This window comes from Aedes aegypti, chromosome 2 (genome assembly GCF_002204515.2).
Source record: "Aedes aegypti strain LVP_AGWG chromosome 2, AaegL5.0 Primary Assembly, whole genome shotgun sequence".
NCBI lineage: Eukaryota > Metazoa > Arthropoda > Insecta > Diptera > Culicidae > Aedes > Aedes aegypti.
In genome coordinates this window covers 426,593,711-426,620,854 of record NC_035108.1, presented here as the reverse complement: position 1 = coordinate 426,620,854, position 27,144 = coordinate 426,593,711, and the positions used below count along the sequence as shown (strand labels likewise).

General features: G+C 39.8%; 5 protein-coding genes across 7 annotated transcripts; 2 read left to right on the top strand and 3 right to left on the bottom strand.

The window, feature by feature from the left end:
• Positions 1 to 106: 106 nt before the first annotated feature.
• Positions 107 to 3,224, top strand: LOC5573185. 2 transcript variants are annotated; one of them, XM_001660752.2, is made up of 4 exons: positions 107 to 285; positions 354 to 701; positions 769 to 939; positions 2,639 to 3,224. In XM_001660752.2, exons 2-4 carry the CDS (start codon positions 441 to 443, stop codon positions 3,089 to 3,091), a joined length of 885 nt encoding a protein of 294 aa, XP_001660802.1. In that variant the 5' UTR covers positions 107 to 285; positions 354 to 440; the 3' UTR covers positions 3,092 to 3,224. The 2 variants fall into 2 exon arrangements, with proteins under 2 accessions (XP_001660802.1, XP_021703284.1); XM_021847592.1 differs by having other exon boundaries at positions 108 to 285; positions 350 to 701.
• On the bottom strand, positions 3,204 to 9,911 carry LOC5573184 (cAMP-dependent protein kinase catalytic subunit beta). Its single transcript, XM_001660751.2, has 3 exons — positions 9,344 to 9,911; positions 4,918 to 5,313; positions 3,204 to 3,740 (listed from the first exon to the last, which is right to left on the bottom strand). Exons 1-3 carry the CDS (start codon positions 9,671 to 9,673, stop codon positions 3,249 to 3,251), a joined length of 1,218 nt encoding a protein of 405 aa, XP_001660801.2. The 5' UTR covers positions 9,674 to 9,911; the 3' UTR covers positions 3,204 to 3,248.
• Positions 9,912 to 10,668: 757 nt separating this feature from the next.
• LOC5573183 (KDEL motif-containing protein 1) lies at positions 10,669 to 18,888 on the top strand. Its single transcript, XM_001660750.2, has 3 exons — positions 10,669 to 11,045; positions 13,602 to 14,808; positions 18,690 to 18,888. The coding sequence occupies exons 1-3, from the start codon at positions 10,861 to 10,863 to the stop codon at positions 18,813 to 18,815; spliced, it is 1,518 nt and encodes a 505-aa protein (XP_001660800.1). The 5' UTR covers positions 10,669 to 10,860; the 3' UTR covers positions 18,816 to 18,888.
• LOC5573182 (transcription initiation factor TFIID subunit 13) lies at positions 18,675 to 19,700 on the bottom strand. Its single transcript, XM_001660749.2, has 2 exons — positions 19,362 to 19,700; positions 18,675 to 19,301 (listed from the first exon to the last, which is right to left on the bottom strand). Exons 1-2 carry the CDS (start codon positions 19,401 to 19,403, stop codon positions 18,936 to 18,938), a joined length of 408 nt encoding a protein of 135 aa, XP_001660799.1. The 5' UTR covers positions 19,404 to 19,700; the 3' UTR covers positions 18,675 to 18,935.
• LOC5573181 (protein nessun dorma) lies at positions 19,442 to 26,436 on the bottom strand. Of its 2 annotated transcripts, XM_021847591.1 has the most exons (3): positions 24,940 to 26,436; positions 21,237 to 21,637; positions 19,442 to 19,767 (listed from the first exon to the last, which is right to left on the bottom strand). In XM_021847591.1, the coding sequence occupies exons 1-3, from the start codon at positions 26,219 to 26,221 to the stop codon at positions 19,744 to 19,746; spliced, it is 1,707 nt and encodes a 568-aa protein (XP_021703283.1). In that variant the 5' UTR covers positions 26,222 to 26,436; the 3' UTR covers positions 19,442 to 19,743. The 2 variants fall into 2 exon arrangements, with proteins under 2 accessions (XP_021703283.1, XP_001660798.1); XM_001660748.2 differs by lacking the exon at positions 19,442 to 19,767 and having other exon boundaries at positions 20,628 to 21,637.
• Positions 26,437 to 27,144: the final 708 nt, after the last annotated feature.

Sequence of the window (27,144 nt, the reverse complement as noted above, 5' to 3'; positions counted from 1 at the left end):
GCTTCTTCTTCCACACCTTGATATATATTCTCATTGATCAGTGCCTACTAGTGCTTGTGTGTGCGTGAAGCCGAAAACCTTTTTTTTCTGTTTTCTTATTTTTGAATCGGGTTGCTTTGTCTTCTTGCGTCGCGTCTAAAGCTTCGTAAATAAACAGCGGTGGAAAAAATTTGTTTTCTTTTCAAATAATAAACAACTGGCAAACAATAGTGCACCGCTTTATTGTTGTTGGTGGTTGGATAGTCCATTTACGTCTAGCAGCTTGTGTATCGTTCCTTTATACAGGTAGGTTTTTATTCAGATCTCAAATTCAGAAGATATTCAGATTGACTATCATTCATTGCCACAGAAAGGTATTGCAAAACAAACGCAGCAAGCTTTGTTTTCAGTCAGCCTTCTCGACAACAACTCCGAGCAAAGCACAGAAAAGAACAGAAACCATGTCGTTCAAGGACAACGAAGAACCGAAAGCATTCCTGATCTGGAACCGTCATCCTCTGACCCCGACGACAATCGTGGGCCGGGAATCGCCAACGCCACTGGTCGATGGTTTGACCCGGTTCAACTTTGTGTACGGAACGGAACCATCGGAATACTCACCCCTGCAGGCAGGAGACATCACTCCAATCAATGAGGCCACCGGATTGGACGAACTGGAGGAGATCGAGCGATCCATGGCCACTTCCAGAAGTCCCGTTTACGTGAGTAACGATTTTTGAAACAGTCTTCCGAATACTTCGATCAAATTGCCATCCCTTTTATTTGCAGAACATCATACAAAACAAGATGAATCTTTGCGAGAAACGAGGTCCGAAATTCACTTGCCGAGAATGTCGCTACGTGGGACACACCCGTCTCAGCATGGTCACCCACATGAAGATGCACCTCAGGCCATTCTGTGAGGTTTGCTTCAAGTTGTTTGAATCCAAAGATGCTGTGGTAAGTAGGAACTTACAGTCTATCTAAATGGATACTAGGATGTCCAGAAAAAAAATAATGTTCTTAAAGCCATTATACTCACTAGAATTAAAGATATGCTTATTTATAGCATTTTTGTAGAACATTTAAGCAATCATCTAGATATTACTTAGTACTCGAAGTATCTAAAACAATCGAATCACCATAGATTAATAAATAACACTTATTTTAAACTTATTTCAGAAAAATTAGCTCATGTGCCCATGTTTGTTCAAGCAACGACTATTTTCTATTCCAAAGCGCGTATTTGAAATAGCAATAGTCGTTCGAATTATATTCTTGTTGATTTCTCATCAGATCACGAAAATAATACCTTTAGCGACCATTTTTTCTAGGTGATTTTATTGACTTTTTAGTGACCAGTAGGTGAATTCCGGCGAACAATTTCTTCGAAGAGAAGAAATTTTCTTCCATTACGCACCAGCAAGAAAATTTTCTTTTCTTCGAAGAAAATACGCGCCGGAATTCGCCTACAGGTCGAAAAAAGTGACTCGCTACCAGGCCTGTTGCTTCTAAGCAAGTGAATGGACCAGGATAAAAACTATCAGATAATACTATACAGGATCTTCTCTTCAACGTAGCACTCTTGAATAACGTGTAACGATTATCAATGGCTTTGAGGGCGCGATCACAAGTTTTGCGAGAATTGTACGTGTTTTAAACTGAATATTTAACAAAGAATGCTCCAATACATTTTTTATAAGTTTCAAAAAGTTCTGAAAATAAAAAATAGATACAGGTGACTCTCCATAACTAATAAACTAATACTTTACGAATGACCTATAATGATAATAGAATAATAATAAAATACTATGCCCGTTCGATTTTGGCAGTTTCTATTTCGTTCGAATTAGGCAACATTCATTTTAACACCGTGCCGAAATCGAACAGTTTCTCGAAATCTATTCGATTTTAGCAATTACAGTCAGCTCTCCCTAACTCAATGTTCCATTTTATCTATATCGAATTAGAGATAGTTGGTTTTCATGGCTAACTCGATACCTCCCTAATTCGATGGCCCCTCCAATATCGAGTCTGTAGAGTTGACTGTATTATTAGCAATTTGTACAATTTAGGGTCCTATTTTATAAGTCGAGTCAATCAAAATGACTCGACTGGAATCACTGTCGACCGAAACATTTGTTCGACACGGCTCTGTCTAATGGTCATGGTCACAGAAATAACCGGCACCGCTCAAACGTCAGATAGTGAACTCGTGCATCAGTCCATGAGAATCGATGGGTGGCATCTGAAATATGCATGCTTACTCGACAGTTACTATAGATGAGTCACATCAAAACTAAGTCCTTAATAAAATCTAGGTTGTAGAATGATTGTGTAATTTTCAACATTTCACAATAAAAAGTTAGCACAATAATTGTTGGAAAAATGCAACATGAGAAGACCGTTCAATTTTGGCACGGTTCGATTTTGGAAACAACGCAATTTCATCATTTTTTCGTATATTTTTTTGTGGAATCAATTTTTGTAGAGGCCATATGTTCTAAAAATAGCTATAAATAAGCATATCCTAGAATAAGGGCTTAAGTCGAATGATCGATTTCTCTTAATCTTTTAAAGAGAGGATCTTTTGTGAAGTAAGGTGACAAGATACAAGTTTGTTCTGGGACACCCTAATGTGAATTTCCCTTAATTTTAGCACAATCACATCGAATCCAAACATCCGGAAGTGGTGATTCGTGAACAGTCTCCTCTACCGCCCTCTGGAGATTTCTACTGCTCTCAAATGGTTGCCCCTCCAAACACACCGAATCCGGCGTCCGACGACGAAATGGTCTCGTTGGAAGATCTGCTGAACCCAGTCGGTAAAGTGGCGGTCGGTGTGGCCGTGGTTCAAAAGCTTTTGAGCACCGAGGAAACGGATGGCGGGGTCAGCACTGAAGACGAGCACCGACTGGTCATCGATGAACAACAGTCGGTTCCAGGCTCAAGTCGTCGGCGTCCTAAAGCTAAAAGTACTATAAAACGACCACTCAAGAAGAAGCACAACAAATCCAAACTAAAGGACGTAAGTAATGCCCCGGATAATGTGATGAAAAAAATCACTTCCCGGTTCGGGCGGTCCATAAGTCTGAAAATGCCGCAGTTCTAGGAAGGGGCCCTCTGTAACACCGATATAAACCGTCTAATCTGAATTATGTTAAAACGACATTTACATTTTATGTTCTGTACCTTTGTTACGTTATGAATTAAACAACCTGGAATTGAAGAAGGCTTGATCTTTATTCGTTGTAAGTGTAAAACATTAATTAAAAATCTGCAAATTCCTTAATAAACATACATTTAGAGGCTATTTTTAGATCTTGCTCGTCGTAGATATCAAACTGAGAAGCGTCTCCGGGACCGCTTATTTTGGGAATAAAAGGCGCACTAACTTCCATATTCATCAATCCGATCCAGTTCGTCCCGCGAAACCAGATATGCTGTTTAATATCGTTGGCGCCGTTCTTCAAGTTTCCAAACCGTCTCGTTAGATCCGCGTGCAGTATATTCTGGATCAGATGTTTCAGATCACCGCCAAAACCCGCAGGAAAGCGAAACTTCCCTTTGCATATTTTCTCAAATAGCACCATGTGGTCGCTGGAATTCGTATAAAATGGCGTGTATCCTGCTGCCATTTCGTACAGAAGAATGCCAAATGACCACCAGTCTACGCTCTTGCCATAACCTCTGGACTGTATGATCTCCGGGGCCAGATACTCGGGCGTACCGCAAAGGGTCCAAGTTCGATCGCGGATTAACTGAAAAATCAACATTTAGAGGGCTGGTAACTGGTCTCTTTTCACAGACTTGATCACTATATGTATCAATACAAGTTACTAAAAAGTCTCCATTTTCAATAGAAAGGTTTCTAATAGTAGTTTACGGAACAAGTTGCAGAATGGTGATTTTTACAGCACGAGTCGTAAATAGAATAGGATAATAGGATAATTACGACGAGTGCTGTAAAAATCGAGTTCTGCAACGAGTTACGTACAACATTTTTTGCGATTTCATAGAAGACCACTTGAGGGTATCAGAAATTATATCAGAATGCATTCACCATTATTTTACAATTTTTAAAAAATTGTTGTGTTGTGATTCATCACGCAACTCAACTCAAAACAGTAATAAGAAAAGCGTTGCGTAATGAATCATTACAGCACTGGTTTCAGTTAGGTAATGACTTTTCCCGCACTGCATACTTCAAAGCAGGAAAGTAGGCCGTTTCATGACAGGTTGGCGTGATGAAAAACAGCCTATTACTATGAGAAATTGCAAAAAGTCTTTATTTTAACCAACATGCTCTCAAAAGTGACTTTTTTCTTATTCTGCTTGCAGTGATTTCTGCTGCAAAGTTGCAGAGTTCTTCAGAGACTGTTACGCAACTATTCCACAGATCCTTCAGATTTTTTTCTGAGACCTTATCTGCCGTAAATCGCAAGTCAGTCCCATCTGCATTTACGTCAAAATTGAGTTGAGTTCAGTTTTCAACATATCTTCCAACACTCTTTCAGTTGCCTTAATGAGATAATAAGTTTTGTTCGAAATAAGTAGGAAAAAACACCAAGTCAAATTGTCCCATAATGAAAAGTAATCGCATATCAGTCTTACTACATATTTCCGCACCGTGTAACACAAAGATGAACCGTGTTCTGATCATTTTTTGTATTTTTCTCAGAAAGATATCGAAGTGAAAAGCAAATTGTGAAAATTTCATTAAGATTTGAACATGTTTCAATCGTCTTTTGTTATTTTTGGAATATTCGTATGAAAAAAAAAAACGAGTTTGGAAACTTCACACCCCATTTTCTCAATGCCTACTTTTCACAGATGGGACTGACGCGATTCACGGCGGTTATTGAGGCATGTGTTAAAATAGTGACCAAGTCTCTAAAAACAGACTTGCTACCAGCCCTGAAATTTAAAATGCGTTACCTTGCAAAAGCCAAAATCCGTTATCTTCACGTAGCCCTTCATGTCGATTAGAATATTCTCCGGCTTCAAGTCCCGGTAGATCAGGTTCATATGGTGCAGGTACTCTATCGCTAGGGCCACCTGTGCCCCATAGAACTTGGCTTGTTCCTCCCCGAAGCGTTTGGACTTCCGCAGTAGGGCAAACATCTCGCCCCCACACACGAACGGCATCACCAGATAGATGTAGGAATTGTCCTTGAAACAGCATTCCATGTTCACCAGGAAGGGAAACTCCACGCTTTGCAGTATCCGTTTCTCGTTGGCCGTGTGCTGCAGTTGCTTGTGGCGGACTATCTTCTCTTTGGATAAAATTTTGAGCGCGAAATATTCCTCAGTGTTCTTTCTGCGGATCAGTTTCTGAAAAACAAAAATGAAATATTTTTTACATTATACACTATAGTGTGAAGAGGCGCGACCATGAGTAGGCTTTGGCAGTAGGCTTCCCAAGGAACAATTGGTACCCAAGAAACATTTGCCTATTTTATAATCATTTATTAAGCAATTTTTCACAACTACATACTGAATAGTTGCTTTATTATATTACTTTGCAGCTGCTACGCACACATTGTTCAAGCAAATCTGGCGAAATTATTAAGCTTCTTATCATTTAGTGACTGTAATCATATATTGTAATGATGTTTATTCAGGTTTCACTTAGCTTAATAAGGATTGATGATTTAACAACGCTAGTTTAACAAACTACATTATTGCAGTTTAATTGAGCATCATGTTTAACATTTTAATTATTTCCAAGTGAAGCTTTTGTTCAGGCGTTGTTCACACACATTTGGAGAAGTTATAAAGCGTATCGTTGTATATTGACTTTATTCTACAACTTCAAAATCGCTTTATAAGCATTCATCTCAGCTTTTATTCAACTGCCACAAAATTGATTGAAAACAAATAAATGACTAAAAATAGCTAATCTGTATACGTCAGATGCAGTGCCAAAAACGGAGGGTGCCAAAAACGGAATCCCACTGTATTTCAATATTTTTTTTTCATATCGATTTAATTTATTACAGTTATCTCTCCCTTACTCAATATTCTGTATCTCGATATCGAGTTAGAGAACCGTAGTAAAAGTTAGTTTCCATGGCTACCTCGATGGTCCCTTGGATCGCAGTTGCACTTGTTTTGTGTTCTGTAACTCGATACCTCCCTAACTCGATGGCCCCTTCAATATCGAGTAAGGGAGAGTTGACTGTAGTTGACTTGAAAAAATCGAAGTGCTAATTCATTCAATACAGTACCAGATTAACGGCCTAACTGACAAATGTAAACAAACTGAGTTTTATTCACCTAACAGTTTGTTTGATAAATTGCAATCATATAATGCACATCTGTTCCCTAAAAATAACGTTTTTCACGAAATAAGTAAGAAAAACATAAAGGCGCATTTGATATTCTCTTTCGATTCGAACTCTGATGTCAATTTCGCCCATCTTCCCCCTCTGCGGTAACCGGGCGCATTTGAGCTTGAGTGTGGCAGCTGGGCGCATTTCAAACTGAGTGTGCAGAAGGGCGTTAGTGATAAAGGTTCGTGCGAGAGAGCGTAGCAGAACGGCGAAGCTGATGATAGTCAAACCAAAAGGACGAGGTCAAAAGGCGCAATCGCTGTTGTCAAACTGAAGAAGCCGAAAACCGAGGGGCGCAACAGCTCTAAATTTTGTTGAATGGCGCATGATGGATTTTTATTTATTTTAACATGTTATACATAATATTTAAACAAGTTAAATGTTTTGCTACAAAAATAATATTGTAATGGATCCTACAAAAATGCAATTAAATCGATCGGAAACATAATATAGAATTAAAATTAAACCCGCAAACTTCAAACCGATTTTACTGAGAATGTATTAGTCTTCACATTCGCCCTAATTCTGACTCTGTATTGCATTGATAAATTGGTTTTCCAAAATATAAATTGTCAGTTGTTTTCCACGGTAAACCTTTATTGTTACTTCTAAAGTTATCGATATTTCGTATCTCGATATCAAGTTATCTTTCCCATGGTAGCTCCACTGATGGTTTTTGACGAACTTGAGACAAATCGAATTACAGTCGACTCTCCACAACTCGATGTTCTATAACTCGATATACTCTATAACTCGATGGATTTTTCGGTCCCTTCAAATTCCCATACATCGTGCTCTCCATAAGTCGATATTTCTATAACTCGATATCTCCATTAGTCGATGTCACGTGAGAGGAAAATTTCCCTCCATAACTCGATATCCATTTTGAAATCCTTCTTATACGGTGAAGCTTGGACTAATTCTTGTTTGAAAGTAAATAAAGTCTTTAACCAGTTAAGTAAGAGTAAAAAACATGAAAATATAAATTTTGATTTTCGGTAAAAATATGTGATTTTTCAACCATTTGGAAAAAAGTTTTCAAATATAATTTTTCAAAATGCTATCAACAAAATAATATAGATTTCTTACAAAAGTGACCATAAAAGTATTGGAAACACAGAAATTTAATATTTTCATTTTTGGATTTTATTGTCTCGGTATGTTCTATAACTCGATAATTCTATAAGTCGATGGACCCTTGAATATCGAGTTATGGAGAGTCGACTGTAGATGATTACTTAGCAATAATTACTAGAATATGATTATTAGAGTGGTTCAAAAAATCGTTTTTGCTCCACACCGCTCATTCGATTCTAGATCAAATTCTGAGTGTCCTCCCAAAATTTGAGCTCATTTGGATGAAAATTAAGACTGCACAAGCCCTTCAAAGTTTATATGGGTATTACTATGGCAAAACCAAGCAAATCATTCAATCGGTCATAGTGTTTGCCGATGTGCTTTTGGGGATTAGAGCTACATTGATACTGTGAGATACATTCATCAGCTACAACTTTGCCGAAGACCGTTTTCAAATCGGATGCCTCAGTAATTAGTTATTATTAGTTATTATTAATCCAAAAATTAAATAACTGTTTCGATAAACATTTAATTTACTATTGAAAACAACCAACATTTTTTAAACCGGTATTGAAAATCTAGACTACAGTCAACCCTCCATGAGTCAATATTGAAGGGACCATCGACTCATGGAAATATCGAGTCATGGATCAGCAATGCTATGGAGAGCTGTTTGAGGGGGCCATCATAGTAGCCATGAAATTTCATTTTTAGTATGGTTCCATGAGTCGATATCGAGTAATGGAACATCGACTCATGGAGGTTTAACTGTATTTGCAATATTATTTGTTCAAGTACTTCTTAAAAAACGCTTTTAGTCGATGAAAGTCGTGGGAAAGAGTGGGTTAACCACATTGAGAACGTCATCACGGTACAACGGCAATCCCATCGTATTCTACATTCTATTGTCAAGTTTATGTTGAATCTGATTTTATCAACATTGTTAACAACATCGCTATGTCACTCTAGTCGGTGTTACCGTTTTTTAGAGAATCAAGTTGGTTTTCATAGTTAACTCGATGGTCCCTTGAATTACAGTTGCACTGGTATTGTGTTCTTTAAGGAGGTATAACCAGGGTTGAGAAAAATTCTGAAATTAATTCTACAGTAGCCAAGCAAAGCGAATCACAGTCAGCGAAGCCAGTGAAACTCACGCCCATCGCTGCTGTAGGCAAACAGCCTTGAAAATAGCAAAACACCTATTGCTAAGGCAACAAAAAATTACTGTAGATAAATTTGCTATTTCCCGCTGCATTTCCCGCATTTAGAGCCTCCAATGACACTAACGATTTAGAAAATTCATGCACCCAACATAAGCTACTTGATGAGATTCATGTTTTTGAACTACTGTACATACTGGGAAGACCACGTGAGTTTCACGAAATTCAAGCCTACTACTATTACCAGTCCCAGCACTGAGTATAACTCGATGGTATTTTCAATATCGAGTTATGGAGAGTTGCCTGTAATAAAACAACTGCGATGACTACTCTCTCTTTCCCATGGTAGCTCCATTGACTTTCGACGGACTTGAGAAAAACCGAATCAGATAAATACTATGCACATACATATAAATCCTATGCACTATGAATAGAAACTAAAATATGATTACATACTTATATTAGTTTAATCCAAAAGTCAACTAACTTTTTCAATAGTTGAACCATTGATAAACTATCAATTTACTATTGGTAATCATTCAACTATTTTTAAAGTGAGATTGAAAAATTTAGTCTATTTGCAACATTGTTTGTTCAAGCACTTTTTATAAAAATGCTTTTGTCGTAAAGAAATAGTCGTTCAGAGTTGTGGGAAAGAAATGGTTAACAAAATACTTATTTAACGAGAAAATTCAGAATGATACGGTACGGGGAATCTGTAAGTGATATTCAAGTGAACAGGAGGAAGTATCCTATAGCTGTTAGGGTGTGTATATTGTTCCAGAAACTTACCACAACACCAAATGCTCCCGTGCCGAGCGTTTTAAGGACATCATAATCTTGCAGTCCATTGCCGGACGAGGCCTTCACGTTGTTGTACTTTTTCTCAAAGTCCACCTTTAACCGGTTCAGTATTTGCTTGTACTCACTGTTGTGGGAAAACTTTTTAACCGCAGGCCGGACGCCACTGACCGCCAACGGGCTTGTCTTGACGGCTGACGGTGTCAGGTTCTTAATCGTAGCGGCCGATTTAACTACCGGCTCGGACATTGTTGGCTTCGGGTAGCGCCTTCGGGTGAAGATCTGACGTTTGAACTGCTCCCATCGTTCCCATCTTGGCATGGCTTGCTTGTGAAATCGGTGGTGATGGATCTTCGCACGGAATATATTTAATAATTTTGAAGGGGTTTTGGCTTGGTTTTTTTTTTTTGGGTGGTCTGGGGCCAACCGGTAGTTGGGGTTGAATTATTTACAAAAGAGAGACACTCTTAACACCTAAGGACGCTATCACATGATGGGAAAACTGATATCAAAATAAGGCTACTGTCAACCTTCTGTCTGTCCTAAGAAAAAGTTTAGTTGACTGTACCTTGGGATCAAAATTTAATGGGCTTATTGTCGATTTCTTTACCACCGCTTATAAGCGGTTTCTTCACCACCGCTTAGGCCTTAAACCTGGTTTAATCGTATGGGTAAACGTGGTTTACGGCGTAAGCGGAGGTGAAGAAATCGGCCCTTAGTCATTAAACCTAGTTTAACCATATGGGTATAAGCGTGGCTTCCGGCTTAAGCGAAGGTGAAGAAATCGGCCCTTAAGGACTTGGGCTTACCAAATGCTATCCTTTAGGTTGACATGCCATTCTTTTTGGTCATGTTTCCTCCCGTCCTACGTTGGGCTGAAAATGTCCATCTTTTTTTCACAATAATCGAATATTTAGTTTTTTGATTACTTATTCGTTAGAAACTCTAAATTATAATTGTCGGAACACAAAACAATTTCCTACAATTGCATCTAGTATTTCCATTTTGAATAAATAAAACTCTTACTTTTCAAATATCTAGTTCAATATATTTAATCCTGCGAACGGCAATTTTAACACTTCAGTCGTCGCGCTGTTGTATTTTGTACAACACTAGTGAAAAAACCTCGCTTTGCGATCACAACAGCAGCGTGGTGGTTCTGACAGTGGTCAACCACGCGACGACTGGAAGGTTAAAACTATAAATTCTGATGTGATGCAATAATCTTAACGGACTCTTATGGTGCACAATGTAACTGGTGTCCTTACCCTGATCTACTTTATCGACATACTGAACAACGGTACCTGATACTCTTCTTCGTCGTCTTCTGGCTGATGGTGCCGTCTGTTTACAAACAATAAATCAGTCGCCGCCGCCTCCTCCGGTGATGGTCGGTCATGGATCATAACGGAAGAAATCGAGAGTACTGTTTTTCGCTGGTAGAAGGGCCGCTAGTGCAGTAATAATATTAGTATTGAAATCAAAAGGCTAAACACGAATCGGATAACATGGAAAGCTTGATTTGTGCGGTGCTTCTGATCGCGATCCGATTGCTCTTTATCTATGGGGCGGATTCGGCCTTGTTAGATCACGGTAAGTCTCGAGTTTGGGGACCCGGTCTGGAGCTGGCCGATAAACTTCCGTTGAATGCGAGGTACTTCTACATCGAGCCGAGAGATGCGCAAAATAACATGTAAGCTTGCGCCTTAAATAGAGTGACTCAATTTTATGTTCGTAATGGGCAATGTTCTCATATTAAGTTTTTAAAACACCATCACAATTCAATAATATCGAGTACACAATAATTTATCAATAATGAAGAAAGGTGTCATCTATTATCCACAATCATAAACTGTGTTACCAGTTATTTTAGGAATAATGGAAAAGTATAGAACTTGTGATCAAAACTAACCCATTTCCGTATTCATAGGTACATATTAAAATTCAAACATTACAGAAATTCAAGAAATTTAGTTTTTTTAATATTCAGTTTTTTTTTGTGATTTTCTGCATTTATTGTATTAAAAAGTTGAATATTTAAGTATAAGGACCAAACTTTAGTGCGAGCAGTCATTCTTACTGAGCAGCTTTTCCGAAAAAATGTGATTGACGATTCCGAAAGAACGACACTTGGTTAACACAATCAGTGTGCCAGTTTTATCATCCGGACAGTTGAATCGTGGAATTATCGACACGTGAAAACAGAGTTTCTCCAAGTTTAGGCGTCGGAGCTACGTCGGGTCCATCGCACGGGAGCAAACGAAGCATTACACCATTGGTTCCCATATAGGGGAAGGAGGGGTAAAATGAGTAACCTTTCAATTGAGCTTAAAAAACAGATTTGGATCTCGATAACCTTGGGACCTCATAAAGTATACTTCAATTAGCCACCACCGTGGAAACCACGCAAAAATCTGATTTTGTACTTCATACATCGATAGAAATCCGAAATCTTGATGCTACTACGAAAATCTTATAAGATTTTGGATGTAAAAATAAGCTCAGGAACTGTCACTGTGAGCCCGGATCTTAAACAATGGACAAACATGATAAAAGCGCGTAATAAGTCTAAGCATATTTTTGCATTTCATCAAAAGGGGCTACCCCGTTTGGCATAAAGTCATTTGGAATAAAGCCATTTGGCATAAAGTTGTTTGGCATAATGGTCATTTCGCATAATGGTCATTTGGCATAAAAGAAAAGATATTAGAAATTTAAATAGTGCTACATAAAAGAAGATCTGGTGATCAAAACAAGGAAAAATCGTCGATGAAAAAAAGTTAGTAGTTATAATGCCAACGTGAAAAAGAAGTCAAAATTGTCAATGAAAATGTTAGTAGTTACAATGCAAACCACTAGTTTAACAACGTAATGAGAAAGAACAGCCTATAACCCAAAGAAGGGAAAATCACATGTGAGAATGTTAGCAATGGTAATGCCAAAAACACAGCAACTCAGATTTCAATGATTATGCCAAAGACAAATTAAAGACCCCCATGTCCCTTGCAGTTGCTCAAAATTTTATGGCTCATAAGGTAATCTAGAATGCCGTTCAAAGTATACTGCGATCTGTCAAACTTGGGTACCTTTTGCACTACCGAGGGACTAAATGCAGTACTAGAAGTGCAGTGGTACCCAATCTGAGCCCAAGTGTGACGGACCTGATTATGCCAAACGTCCATTATGCCAAATGATTATTATGCCAAACGACCATTATGCCAAATTATGTTATGCCAAACGGCTCTATGCCAAATGGCGTCCCCCGTTTCAAATCATCTATATTATAATTTTTGATCACATTGCACACATGGTCTCATACTTGATGAGCTAAACCATGTATTCATATTCCCATTATTATTGATTTATTTATTATAATTACCCTGTATGCCATGATGTTTCAAATCATGTTCGTTATTTATTATCATTTTAACAGCAAACTGATTCGGTTATTGTATAGCGGGAAAGGGTCGAAATAAGTTTTCTACTCGTTTCAGAGAGCGAGTAAAGGCGCTTTAGCCAAGGCTCTACAGCCAGGACATGAGGAGGAAATACCTGTGTCCCATCCCAGCAGAACATACAAGAATGGAGTGCGCATTGACTTTCTTAGCCACGCCACTCCCAACGATCTTACCTATAACCCTGAATCGATACGGTTGGTACGGTTGTCCCCGTTTCTTCCTTCTAAAAATTGAAAAATTTTCGCCTATCATGTTATTCATTCGTGAATAACCTGATCGTCGTAATTTTTCAGTTGTCTCCAATCTCAAAGTCTGCACAGTGGGCCTGGCCATCTTAATATTTGTATAAAATCACAGATATTCTGCAAATATTAATGCTGACAAGAAAATACCTTAAAATATCTAGGTATTTTCAGGATGGTTTTCAATATTGGTTGCGCAAGCGCTTAGATTAGATTAGATATTAAAATTCAAACATTACAACTAAATAATAATGAACTTTAAAGCTCTAAATGATTGGAGTTCTTTATAATTAACGTTTTGTTATGCATTAGTGAACATTTATACATTGCGAATGTATTAGAAACTTCAAAAATATAGCAAAATATACTTTTTTGAACAATTTAGATGACACCTATCACCTTCATCATTGTTAAAGTATTTTGAGCTTGATATATACCTTTCATTTAAGAGTTTTGTATAAACTTCATGTGAAAACAGTGCCCTAGACGAATATAAAATTGAGTCACTTTAATAAAATTTCCATGCTAACTTGTAATATTACTTACTAGAATATCAGATCCACTGAAGTACCGTGTCCTGTTCAAGGGCCGATCCGTATTGGGCGAATGCCGGGTCAAAATTGAGCAAATCGATCGCTTCGATGGATCGTCACTGATCCGATACAAGCTGGCCGAGACGTGTTGGGACACGGAAATTCACGTGCTGCACGGGGAACGACATTTGGGAAATTCTCCGTATAGGTTTAGCGGCAAGCTGTATACGGAGAATTGCAACTGTCCACAGGCAGATCTCGAGGAATGGACTCAACAGATCGATTGCCCTAACTCGGACCCGCAAATCGAAAGCGACCTAATACCGTTTCGAGCCGTCAATTTCTCCAGCTTGAGGCCAAGGATTATCCAGCAGTACGACAAGCCGGGAAGTGTTTCATTGTGCAATTATGTGATCAAGGAGAATCAGATTTATCGAACCTGCTACGGAAGGTATACGGGATTCAAGATGTACATGGACGCGCTTTTGCTGTCTTTGGCGCGAAAAGCTATCCTTCCTGACATGGAGCTGTTTGTCAATCTCGGTGATTGGCCACTGGTTACCAAAGGGGGTCATCGGCGTACGACTGGACCATATCCAATATTCTCATGGTGTGGAAGCGAGGACACCTTCGACATTGTAATGCCAACGTATGACATCGTTGAGGCAACTTTGGAAGCGATGAATCGCGTGACGCTCGACATGCTTTCCGTGCAACGTAAGGGAATCCCCTGGAAGGACAAGGAACCCAAAGCATTCTGGCGGGGTCGGGATGCTTGTCGCGAAAGACTCGATCTGGTTGGAATATCCCAGAAGCATCCAGACCTCGTGAATGCTTCACTGACCAATTTCTTTTTCTTTCGAGACGAGGAGAAAAAATACGGCCCAAAGGTAGCGTACATTTCGTTTTTCGACTTCTTCAACTATAAGTACCAGATCAACGTGGACGGAACGGTAGCTGCCTATAGACTACCATATCTGCTCGGGGGATCTTCGGTGGTGTTTAAACAGGATTCCAAGTATTACGAGCACTTTTACAGCAAACTTGAGAAGTGGAAAGAGTTCGTTCCAATCAAGAAAGATCTATCGGACTTAGTTGGGAGCATCGAAAAAGCTAAGACAATCGATGACACCATGCTGACCATTCGCGATAATGCGAAATCGTTTGTGGAAAAGCATCTACTGCCGAAATCGATCCTCTGCTATTATGGATTGCTGTTCAAGGTATGTATTCAGGTTGTACAAAAAAAAACGTTTTTACTCCATTTCATTCGGGTTCAGATCGAATTCTCAGGGTTTTCCCAAATTTGAAGCACATTTGTACGAGATTAAAACTGCATAAGCCCTATTACTAAAAGAGAAAACCAAAAAACTCTTTCAATCGGACATAGTTTTCAGTACTGTTAGAAACACTTATGAGCTACAACTTTACCAAATCGGGCTTCTTAGTAATTCTTGCATAATTTTGTATAACGTGCTAAAACCTATTGATCACCACTTGTACAGCTCGTTGTTTCTCATTATTTAAGGGCAAACATCTCGGAACCCAAAGATGGCCGGCCGATTTGCCACCCTACTCACGTTTTCAAAGACACTAAACCGGAGAAATATTTGGCAAACTTTTCTGATCTTCTTATTTTAAGCTTTCTGCTCGTGCACAAAGCCAAAAACTCACGAGAATGTCGTGTTTTGTGAGATTCCTGCCCAAAATTTTGCGATAATCTAAGAATTAGGGTAGAAGCATCGGTTTTGGCCATACGCCGGCCATAGCCATAGTGGATTAGCGTTTCACATAGCCAATGAGCATGAAACCTTTTGTGTTCAGTAGATCACATTCACATGATAGAGTTACATTAATTTATTCGTCTGAATTGATTCTAAACATAAGAAAAATAAAGCATTTTCTTCATAATTTAACCTCCCATACACCTAATCTGGCCAGGGTATTCCTAATTAGGCAATATCATGAGAAATCGATCTGATTGGCCAATTTAGGAAATCTGTGGCCGAAACTGGTTCTTGTGTCCTATAGGCAAATGGACTATCGAAATACATAGAAATCCTTTATGAAAATTCGTCACAAGAAAACAGGTTGAAATTCATAAATTTGCCTTATTAAACAAAAATTTCAAAACAAATCTCCCAACTGGTGGGCAACGTGCCTTTGGAGCCGGCCTTCTGATACCTAATGTTAAAACGATAACGTATTAAAATAATTGTTCCACCTTTCATAAGGCAAAATGTATGTATTTCGATAGTCCAGTTCGCTGCGTGTATATTGACCAACGAGATTATCGAAGCGAAAAATGTTTTCAGCTCAGTTCCGATATTATTGATGCATAATATGGATTGAAAGCTTGCGATATATTTGTTGTACTTATGAATTGGGGTTCCCATATAATTTTTAAATATATTTTATCTTAGGCTGGCTAAAACCGGTGCTTCTACCCTATGCCTAGAGTTCTGTTAGAATACTCACCAAGTTTTTTTTTGTAATTAAGTTGTAGAAGCTCTGAGAATACTATTTTTGGATTTTTGAAGAATCCGGTCCAAAATTCTGTTAGAAGTGCAGTATCGGACATCTAATATGCACCACAGCCGCTTTCTCAAACAAAATGATCAACTTCAGATAGCTATGTCTCCGTAGTTTCATAACCGATTATTTTCATTTTTATGTGACAAACGACGATCCAACAGCATTATTTCCGACCGCAGTGGTATACTAGCTAACTTCGCCTGTTGGAGACTGTCATTCCTCATCGTTTACTGCTGTTTCTAAAATCCCGCATGGCGGGACCATTGATCTTCCTGATCGATTTCAATGATGTGAACCTGGTCATTAAAGAACCTTGATTATCGTATGCGCATGATCTTAAACTGTACCTTCGTATTCGCTCCATAGAATACTGCAGTCTTCGTGTATCTTCTACAATGGCAACTGGATGCTTTTTCGGATTGGTGTATGCTAAACCGTATGGATATTAACACGTCTAAGTGCTCGGTTATTTCGTTTTCGCGCAAAAAAAAAGCAGGTATTGCACAAGTATACCGGAAGTAAGAACGGAAATCAAACGGGTCAGCCAAGTCAGGATTTGGGAGTGATCCTGGATGCACAGCTGTCTTCCAAACAGCATGTGGACTACGCCGTCGAAAAAGCCTCTAGAGTACTTGGGTTGATCCTCTGAAGTGCTAAGGAGTTTACGGACATTTACTGCCTGAAATTCTTGTACTGTTCTCTAACGTGTTCCATCCTAGAATACTGGTTTAGTTATTTGCACTCCCCATCACAACAACGGCGTTCCAAGGATCGAGTCTGACCAACGTTGATTTTTGAGATATGCGCCGCAACGATTATTTTGGGCAGATCGTTTTAATTTTCCTAGCTACGAAAGTCGTTGCCAGTTCATTCATCTGGTAGTGGCCAATTACCGGCTTCCTCCGGTGGCTGGGCTCCACCGAGTCGGGCCAAGAAGCTGGTTGGCAAAAGTTCCTACTATCGACAATCATATTAGACAAAAATTCAGAAGAGGTGCCACCCCATACGAAGTGCAGAGCCACTTCAATGAGTTGATCGGAAGAAAGTATCAACATGCGGACGTCAGATTCACGGATGGATCCAAGAAAAGCAACTCTGTGGGCGCAGGCGTTTTTGGAAAGAACATTAGCGAATTCCACAAACTGCCGAAGATCTGTTCTGTCTTCTCGGCGGAAGCAGCAGCGATCCTCCGGGCGGTGACTCAAGCGAGCACAACATCGATATTGGTAGTTTCTGACTCAGCTAGTGCACTACAAGCCATTGAATCCCCGATGAATAAGCACCCTTTTATACAACGGATACAACGCATTCTGGACGAGCAAGGAATTGACGTATCCTTTATATGGGTGCCCGGTCACTGTGGAATACACGGCAATGAACAAGCGGACCTGCTGGCAAATCGGGGTCGACAAAGTCGTCTACTAACACCCAAAGCTCCGGCGGACGACGTAAGGCTTTGGGTTAAAAAAGTAATCTGGGACTCATGGTCTCTTCGTTGGCATCAAGACCGAACAACTTTTGCTAGGAAAATCAAACCCAATGTTGAACGATGGGACGACCCAGCATCACGGAGAGACCAAATTGTCCTTTCCAGACTACGCACGGGATATACCAGACTCTCCCATAATATGGGAGCCAATGGGGACGAGTTCAGAATATCGTGCGAAACCTGCCACACCCACAACTCCGTCGATCATTTCATAGCCAGTTGTCCTAGTCTGGAGCTTTTACGAAGAGAACACAGTATTGTGTGTGTTCAAACAGCACTCAGTCAAGATGAAGATAGCCGAACTAAGCTGCTTAAATTTTTGAAGGATGCTAAAATTTATGACGCAATATAGACCAAACACGCGAAACATTGAGCCCCGAGAGATATCCTCAACTGCAACAATGAATGCCGAAAAAGCAACACGAAGACAATCAGATACATACCCCGCAAGCACCCGGGTATGAGATGGACATCGGTACACCGAAAACATTTGAAATGTTAACATTGAAGAACCAGAAGAGAAAAATAATTATGTATTTTCAAAAACTGTTAGCTTCCTATCCCCCTGGTTTTTAACCAGGTTTCCCTTTTCCTAAACAACCCCACTCTTTCTATCAATATGAGATGAACCAGCCTAGGGCTGAAAGTCTCAATAATAAAGAAAGAAAAAAAAAATCATCTGGTGCCACTATCAGTTCGTACACTGTTTCAATGGTAAAATTGTTTGTAAACAATCAATTTCCTATTGAGAAACAACTAAATCTTTTTTAAATGATTTCGAAAAAAGCTCATTTGCTTACAGCTTAGCACTTTTCATAAAAATATATTTTTTCTTGTAAAGAAACAGTATCAGCACAATACTATCCATTGACCACATGAGCAAAAATCAAAACCAATTAATTGGTTTTCCCATGATAATTCCCGTATGAACTTTTAAGGACTTGTGCGGTATCCGTTTTCATCCAAATGAGCTCAAATTTTGGAAACACATTCAGAATCTGATAAGCTGTATGGAGCAAAAGCTGTCTATGTGAGCATGACCTTTTGATGTACTAATTTTACCTGTGTCTGTCTTTTAAGGAGTATGCCAAAAGCATCGTCAGCTCTATTCAAGTATTACCAAATATGGAAAAGGTGGACCAACCGACAACTAGCACCAGTTGCGAATGTGATCTAAAGCATCAGAATAGTCATGATGAGCTTTAAGGGTAACAATTTTAGAAACATTCCCCATTACTATAGATCTGAAAGATTTAATATATTATGCAGAACCTCGCCATTTGTCGGCTTGTCATTTATTTGAAGAAACTCGCCCAAAATTCACATTCACTTCTCCTTGATCTTCGCTTCCGCGCCAACATATTTGATTTCGTCGAAGGCCTTCCTAGCCCGTTTCAGTTCCTCGTTCATCGTCAGCAGATCCTTCACCCTGGAATACTTCCGTGCGTCCTTCCGCACCAGGAAGATAATGTCTTCGACCTGAACGCGCCCGGTCCGTCCAATCTCCATCGCCCGGTGGGTCATTTCGGTAATGAATTCAATGACCAAATCCTCCAGCAGATCCACACTCTCCGTGTAGGGATTCTGATCATCCCCGAAACCATACATCATGCATCGCAACTCTTTGCTGAACAAACGTTTCCGCCCGGCAGTGGCCTCGATCTGGACCTCTCCCAAGTCGTCCTCGTCAAACTGGTTGGTGGACAAATCGGATTTTTAACGTGAAAGTACCAATTTAATGACCTTTCTTACCTCTCCCTGATCGAAGTTTTCCTCCGGAGCATTCGTACCCATTGCGTTGGATTTCTCAGTAATAAACGACAACGAACGAATCACGCCAAGTAATCTTTATAATTTACATCGACTCACAAGTGAACGGGACAGTAATTTAACTTTAAAACTTATAAAATTATCGCAGTTTAGTGTATTTTGCTTCCGCAGCGTAAACAAACTACCGCGGAACACAAAAGGGAGCTGCATGCCGATAAAGAAGATCGCTCGCCGACAGCTGTCAGTCAAGTAGAAACCGTTACATTTGGGAGGCGTAACGTCTGACACGTGTTACTGACTATGGGTATGATTCTTTCAGATTTAGAGATGCGCAAAAATATATGTGCTGTACCTGGATTGCTGATTAATCCTCCATGTTTTTTCGTTTCTGAAATTGAACATAAAATAAATTTGAAAATGTTTTTGAAAGGTAAATTTAAATGACTTATTGTAAAAACTTATGTTTTCGTGGGCACCGATTCAAATTTAGCCGAGACAAGCAGCTAAGCCGTCGAAAACGACCGGTGAACTCAGATTTAAGGCCGCACGGGACGTCATTATAATCACCCTATCCATTTCAAGAAGCAAATCCCAAGAACCACTCCATATACGGATGCGAAAAATGTATCACTATGATGCTATATATGTAGTGCACAACCCGATAAATTTTCAGCTTCATCGGTTCACTAAAACTCGAAATTTGCTTCCACAAAGTTTTGATGATAATTGTTAGAGTGAGACGAAAGATAGGTAAAATAACACCACAGATAACAGATGTTTATGCTAGTACAAAAATTTGCTGAAAACCTGTGTAAATACTCAAACAGAAACTCCTTGCAATCACTAGCGCCGCCACACAATGGATTGCGTCAATCAGTGGTGAATATAAGTACCTTGAAATGTTTCATATTCACCACTCACATCGTCATGGGAACTTAGCGATAACAGCGCCACCACAGTGTTGCTACTTGTGTTGCCATATAAAATTACCATATATTGTCTTACAGTTTTGTAATCGGACTTGAACATCTGTTATCTGTGATAACACTGTCTCCCGTGTCACCTTAATGGAGTTTTTTTTTCGGTTTAAAACGGTCTGGGAAGCAAAGCGTTTGAATTGCTAGATCTCAGTTTTTCATGAACCAATTTTAGTGTAATTTCCATACCATTTCAATGTAACTTGATCGTAAGTATACATATCAGTTCTTTTTCTTTTTCACGGGTTTAAAAGTAATATAACGGTTTGACTATGGTTAACGAGGCTGGGAATAATAACAGTATAATTATGGTAATTCTGTTCCTACATAATTGCTGAATTATCTATTTTCCTAATGTTTGATTTAAGTATGTCAGTTATTTGTCGATAAGTTCTGGTCAAAGTCTGGTCAAACATTTATTACTGTACATGCAGTAAACACTTTTTCTTTTAAAGTCGTTCTCGTTGTCTGTCACATACAAGTTGTTATTCGTAAGAACCCAAATCATTCAAATGCACAATTAATTACCGGTATTTATTATTCTCCTCAAAACAAGCACAACCCCTCAATCAATTTCAATAACGGACTCCTCAATTTCTATGACGGCACTGGTTTCGAACGCTGCCGAACAGCTTGAAGTACCGCTGGTTGTTGTACACTCTGATCTATCGTTCACAGTCGAGTAGAGATCGGTCCCGTCGTTGTCGGTACTGCTAGCGGTGCTGATGTCATTATGGTCGAACCCATTCCCATTAGTCTGGTTCCCTCCCCACAGTAGTTTCCCCACGTTGTCCAATTGTCCTTTGTAGTCGATTAGGTGCCCATCCGGTACAGTCTCAAATGCTCTATCCGATTCATTATTGCATATGCGATTACTTACATTCGACGGCGTTGCTTGTTCCACAAAACACGAGTTGTTGAATTTAGCGCTTCCGGTCTTGGAAATGATGAAATTAGCCTTGCCATTATCTCGGAAACTGCAGCTGCCTTCGAAGCTTAGCTCACTTCGACCGATTTCGTTGTAATCATTGCACACTTGTCGGGTCTGTTCGCTGTCCTGCGAGGTATTAAGGTCATCCACTTCCAGAAGAACTCCGTACGATTTACAATTACGAACTTCCGATGACTGGAATCGGACATTTCCTCCAGACAGGATTTCGACACCCCGAGTGCACTCCAGAATGACACTGTCTTTGAGACAGATTTGGCAGTTTTCATTAGCATATATACCAGTCGAAAAGTCCTTCAGCACACAGTTCTGAAGAGTTATTCGAGAGTTGCCTGAAATTGTAAATAACGTTATTTTTCATGTAGCTCATTAACCCTCTAATACCCAACCGCGCGTTTAGACTACACGATTTATTGACTCAGTCCTCTGAGTTCAATCAACGGATATATCCAGAGTCTCAATTCCATTACCTAACAAAGTGAGTGAACCTTCGACGATAAGTCAACTGAACGGTTTTGATGAGTACGTTTCAACTACATTATTGATTTCAATAAAATCAGGGCTGTATCTGCATCACCGTCCAAGATTCTTTTGAAACTTCTGGACCCTGTAAGAATGATATCCATGTTTTATAATAATCCTACTCAGAATTCGACCAGGAATTTTCATAGAATTTTGTCAGAACCTCATATACCGAGTAAAATTTGAAAATCCTGTCTGGTGTTTTTAATGACAAGTTATGTCCCGGATTTTGCAAAAATCCATCACAGGATGCAATGAAAATTGTCCTTAAGATTCCGTCAGAATTTCATCTGAGATTCATTTGATTTTTTTTTTCTAGAAAATAGAGAGATCTGTCCTATTTGAATTTCTGTCAAAAATTAATTTGTATGTATTTGCCAAAGAATATATATCAGTTTCGATGATAATGCTGCAGACATGATTCTGAGGAATCAGGTTAAAGATTCTATGAGAATGAATGTTACTCTATTTTTCTGCGAAAATTCTGTCGAGCACTTGGAGAGATTTCTGTCCCAAAATTTCATAGATTTACGAAACATCCTTCCCGTGTACAAAAACAATGCTCAGAATGGCCACTATATTTCCATTTTAAAATTTCCTCTTTCTCCCGGTATAGTTTTTAAATTTTTGCTAGTGTTCAATTGGGCTAACACGGAGACGGATCCTATTCTTGGATTTTTTTAGAACTCTAATCATCAAATTGTATCCAAAGAATTACGTCAACACCTACCAATCGATTACCATCGGAGTGGTCGCCGAACTCTCGGCTAGCGAGATCAAGACACTGGTCTACCGATTGTTGCGATCCGCCTCCCATGGCCTTTTACCGTCTCGGTGGCTTTCGTTCACCCACCGAACTGCAAACAGCCTTATTTAGAAGGACGCTTTTAAGCAAATTCCTATGCGACATCAATGGCCACCATCGACTCATTGAGCTAGGGACAGGCGCCGCAACTGTGCGCGTGGCTCCAGCATTGTCAATGTTGCAAACCAGTTCAAACTAAACGATCCTTAACGATGGTTCCCCAAGCCGTGAACGAGTAGACACCGCGATGGACGTCTCCCTAGTATCAATTCAAATCACCAACCGCTTCCTCTTATCGGTGGAGAGTGATCTCCGAGAGAGCGATCACGCACCGATCACGTTAACCCTGGAAAACACTTCGGAACCCGAAACAACGCGGCGACCGCGCTATAAGCAAGCAAATTGGCCGGGTTTCCAAACATCGCTCGAAACCGAGTTGGAACACCACCCTCCCATATCCGTCTCGGACCTATCCGTCCTCATTAACGAAGTTGCGTCTACCACCATCCCTAAAACAAGCCCCAACCCGGGACGTCGCGTGCTCTACTGGTGGACCGACGAAGCCAATAAAACAGGCAAGCGCGACAAAAAGGAGACTACTCGAAGACCATACGGGCTTCACTCTTGCCCAATGAAGCTACCAGGTCGTCCATAACACCTGCCGTCAGGTGAATCAGGGGGTCAGACAAAATTTCGGAAGAGTCTCAGAGTTCGGAGGAATTCCAGAAGAATTTCTATTAGAGCCCTAGGAAATCTTTGGAAGAATCCTCAAAAAAATCCGGTAGAATTGCATCAGGATTTTCTATAGAAACTTCCGTAACATTGCCGAAAAAAAATTATAAGAATTTAATTTTCAGGGTTTTAAATGAAATCCCGAGGAGATAAACACAAAAATCACAGGGGGATTTTTTCAAGAATCCCAATAATATGTTCAGAAGAATCACAGAGGGATGTCTAGAAGAATCCTAGAAGTAATACCGAAAGTGTTCTATAAATCCCCGGGGAATTTCCGAAGGATTGTATAGTAATTTCATCAAAAACAGTCAGGATTTTTTTTAATAATATGTATAACAATGTTATGATTCAAATCAATTTCTTGTGTAGCATTGGATTTCACTGTAGGCAATTCGTAACATCAATATTGCATTAAATCTATAAATCTATATACAGGTGAATTTTTGCACATCTTAATTAAATAACAGCTCAAAGAGTAAAATCCCATTCTCATAAACGGTATACATAAATTTGTTATTCGATGATAAACACTTGAATTATATTGTATCAAAAATTAACAATTAAAATTAAAAAATAATAATTATAAAAATATGCATGAAACATTTACAATTTAAATTTCTCCCCATAATTGAATGACAATTTTAATTAAAATAAGCCTCCTCCACATAGGGATGACTTCGTTGGTTCGAATGATTGATTGCAGGAGGATTTTGATTCTTCATAAATAAAAATTTGATATTTTTCCACAGTAAACAAGAAATGAAAATATTAAGTTTTCTGTAATCAAATACTTGTTAAACTGCATGTCTAGTTATTTGATATTCCAAATAAAATTTGTTAAGGCGAACATGAACCAACAACGAGCTTTAAAGCAAAGAGAAGATGCATCGAAGCCAAACTTCAAATTTTCAAGAGCACAAATCGGGAGAACCAAACATCCGTTTAAGCTGAAAACGTAATCGATTGGTCACTAGCTGGTGGTGACCAATCGATTAAGGTTTCAGCTCAAACATGTGTGCGGTTCTCCAGATTTGTGCTCTTGAAAATTTGAGGTTTGGCTTCGTTTCATCTGCACCTTAAGTTGTGAGATTTTTTTGTACTACACAATCAGCAAAAACATCAACCGTTTTGTTTATGTATGTACTCATTAGAATTTCAAATCATTTCAATTCAATTATTTTGTTGTCTTCTCTAGAACACGGCTACATGTTGCAAAATAAGCGGAGCTGCTTTTAAAACAAAAGCAGAATAACAATAATAATAACCGGTCGTTTAAAAGCGAGGGTCAGTCTCGTTTCGTGCGCGCGCTTTCTGGGGAGCCGTCAAAACAGACTTTTGTGCGCCTTCTTTCTTTCGTTCTCCTTCACAACTCAACAACTCAGCACGATCCACCTCGGGATGGATTGGTGAGCTGTCTGGTTGTTGCAGATGAACAACTTATCGTGTAGCGCGACATCGCAACTCACCAAATAATCGGCCAGTTGAGATTAACAACAGACCTATGATGTATGTATAGATCAAGAGTAAAACTTTGGGTATTAGAGTGTTAAGTAATCTTATATCACATCTTACCGAAAACCACAATTCCTTGCTTGGTGCTGGATTCCGCGTCACCCATCAGGTAGCAATTCCTAAAAGTAACGTTTCCTTGCTTGACGAGGACACCGGTCCGCACATTGACGCAGTCCAGCATGACGTTCTCGAAGCAGTAGTCGCCATCCACATTCAGAAGCACGCTGTCATCGTCCTTGGAGCAGATCATCGCCGCATCTTTGACCAGCTGCTGAAGCTGTCCTGCCTGGCAGGCATTTACAAATCGAACGGAGGTCACTGCTTTTAGCAGTCCACCCCCATTCAGATACTCGAGGAACTTAATCGGATGCTTGCCAGGGGGAAGATAGAGCTCATTCGAGGCTGCGCATTTATCCAGAGCCCCTTGTAGCGAATCGCAGATTCTAACGGTTTTGCTAGATCCGACGATGGATTTGGCCGTGGTGAGATAATTAATGTGCTGGTCTAGGGTACCCGTGTGGACCACAATCGAGGCCTCTTCGCTGGATTGCTTCTCGTCTGGGGATCCGAAACGTACCTTTTCGAAGGCATCCCTCAGTGTTGGGTCCTCCAGGATCTTCATCTCGTTTTTGATAACATTCAGCCGCAGATGCAGCTCAACCAGCTTATTGGCCCTTTTGTTCTCGTGTTCCACTTCCCCCTCGGAATCGTTTTCGTCCTCTTCGTCCACTTCCATCTCGAGGAGTTCCCGCTTCTTTTGCACGTAATTGGCCTCGGCCAGCAAAGCCATCACGTGAGAAACCAAGCGTTTGGACATGACCCGCTTCTTAACGTCGTAGTAGAACTTGACCCTATCGTACAGATTTTTCTCGGCCCAGTCGCTTCCATCATCGTCCTCGTCGTTGTCCCAAGGCATCCAAACATGCTGATAAAAAAATCTCAACCGATCCAAACAATCCGCCGTCCGGTCCACATTCAACGCATCGTTCTCCTGCTCCTTCAGAGGCCACAGTTCTTCCAGGGCTACCACCTGCCGTTCCGGCATATGCACATCATCGTCCTGGACCGCTTCCACAACCAGAATCGCCTTCAGTTCATCGAACAGAACCTGTTCCACCGTTCCGACCACCAGGGTGGGAAACTTGAGCGACAGCTCTTCGCACATAACGCGCGGAATGCGCCACTGCGCTTGCCACCCCGTCGGTTCGATGGCCATCTCGACATAGTTAGCCCACTCGGTTCGTACCTCCGATGCCGGCAGGGCGATTCCCCGAGCACACAACACATCCGACGTTTCCTGCAGCCGGGTCAGCAACGATTTCTCGAACTCGTACACCTCCATGGTTTTAGATGTGAAATTCAATGAACGTACACTTTTTTTAATGAAATTTATGCACAAGCAATTAGAATCACCAAATATCTGCACGACAATTGGAACAGCACGATAGATAAACCGTTAACAAGTTAGTTTTTTCGATAGTAGTTTTTGGTGCTAGAACTTTCACTGCGAGAGACGTTTGTTTTATGTGGATGACTTTTACTGACTGATTATGAGAGGGCGAAGCTTTACAAAAATTTACGGGTGCCCTTCAGAAACATACGCGAATCGAACATTGAACGCTTGCACCAAAGTACTTCAATACACAGGTACTGGATTCCCAAAAAAAATCAAGTGAAAAAAGAAAAAGAGCAAAAACGTAATGATGCCCGCACAAGCATTAACATTTAATTCTCATTTCTCCCATCTAAATACAAATGGAATGGTGTTTGTATGTCACGAAATGGCTTGAGAACGGGTCATTGGACTTACGTGATTCTTTCACTGTTGAATTCGACCAGAGCTCCGACGTGTTTGTGCGAAAAAAACAGTTTAGGAAAGTCTTCGGGATAGTGCACACTCAAACAGACTTTTTGAGTTCGGTAAATGAAATTACCGAAACTGATCTGTAATTCTGAAAAATACTGACGATTCGGTAATTGAGCAGCTTTTGACAGTGCGTCATAAGCAAAATTACTGAAATTCGGTAAACTGTAGAATGAAATCACCGAAAATTTTGTAAATCTACAATATCACCGAAGTCTGTAAAATATTCCACTGACAAATCGATAATCTATGAGTGAAATTACCGAGAGCTCAGTAATCTGGTCCGTTCGAAACGTCAAAACAACCCAAGGAACAATTGGTAGCTTTTAAGATACTTATGTGTTTAATACAAGCTGCATAGCAGCAACCATTGCTGAACAAATTTTTAGTTGAATCTTTAA

Excerpts from the sequence above, each read along its gene's own strand:
- LOC5573183 (XM_001660750.2), top strand. The coding sequence starts at position 10,861 with ATGGAAAGCTTGATTTGTGCGGTGCTTCTGATCGCGATCCGATTGCTC. Across the intron at positions 11,046-13,601 it reads AGAGATGCGCAAAATAACAT|AATATCAGATCCACTGAAGT; the intron begins GTAAGCTTGCGC and ends ATTACTTACTAG. Across the intron at positions 14,809-18,689 it reads ATTATGGATTGCTGTTCAAG|GAGTATGCCAAAAGCATCGT; the intron begins GTATGTATTCAG and ends CTGTCTTTTAAG.
- LOC5573181 (XM_001660748.2), bottom strand. The coding sequence starts at position 26,221 with ATGGAGGTGTACGAGTTCGAGAAATCGTTGCTGACCCGGCTGCAGGAA. Across the intron at positions 21,638-24,939 it reads GCAAGGAATTGTGGTTTTCG|GCAACTCTCGAATAACTCTT; the intron begins GTAAGATGTGAT and ends TTACAATTTCAG.
- LOC5573182 (XM_001660749.2), bottom strand. The coding sequence starts at position 19,403 with ATGGGTACGAATGCTCCGGAGGAAAACTTCGATCAGGGAGAG. Across the intron at positions 19,302-19,361 it reads AAAACTTCGATCAGGGAGAG|TTTGACGAGGACGACTTGGG; the intron begins GTAAGAAAGGTC and ends TCCACCAACCAG.
- LOC5573185 (XM_001660752.2), top strand. The coding sequence starts at position 441 with ATGTCGTTCAAGGACAACGAAGAACCGAAAGCATTCCTGATCTGGAAC. Across the intron at positions 702-768 it reads CTTCCAGAAGTCCCGTTTAC|AACATCATACAAAACAAGAT; the intron begins GTGAGTAACGAT and ends TTTTATTTGCAG. Across the intron at positions 940-2,638 it reads TTGAATCCAAAGATGCTGTG|CACAATCACATCGAATCCAA; the intron begins GTAAGTAGGAAC and ends CCTTAATTTTAG.
- LOC5573184 (XM_001660751.2), bottom strand. The coding sequence starts at position 9,673 with ATGCCAAGATGGGAACGATGGGAGCAGTTCAAACGTCAGATCTTCACC. Across the intron at positions 5,314-9,343 it reads CGGGAGCATTTGGTGTTGTG|AAACTGATCCGCAGAAAGAA; the intron begins GTAAGTTTCTGG and ends TTTGTTTTTCAG. Across the intron at positions 3,741-4,917 it reads CGGATTTTGGCTTTTGCAAG|TTAATCCGCGATCGAACTTG; the intron begins GTAACGCATTTT and ends TTGATTTTTCAG.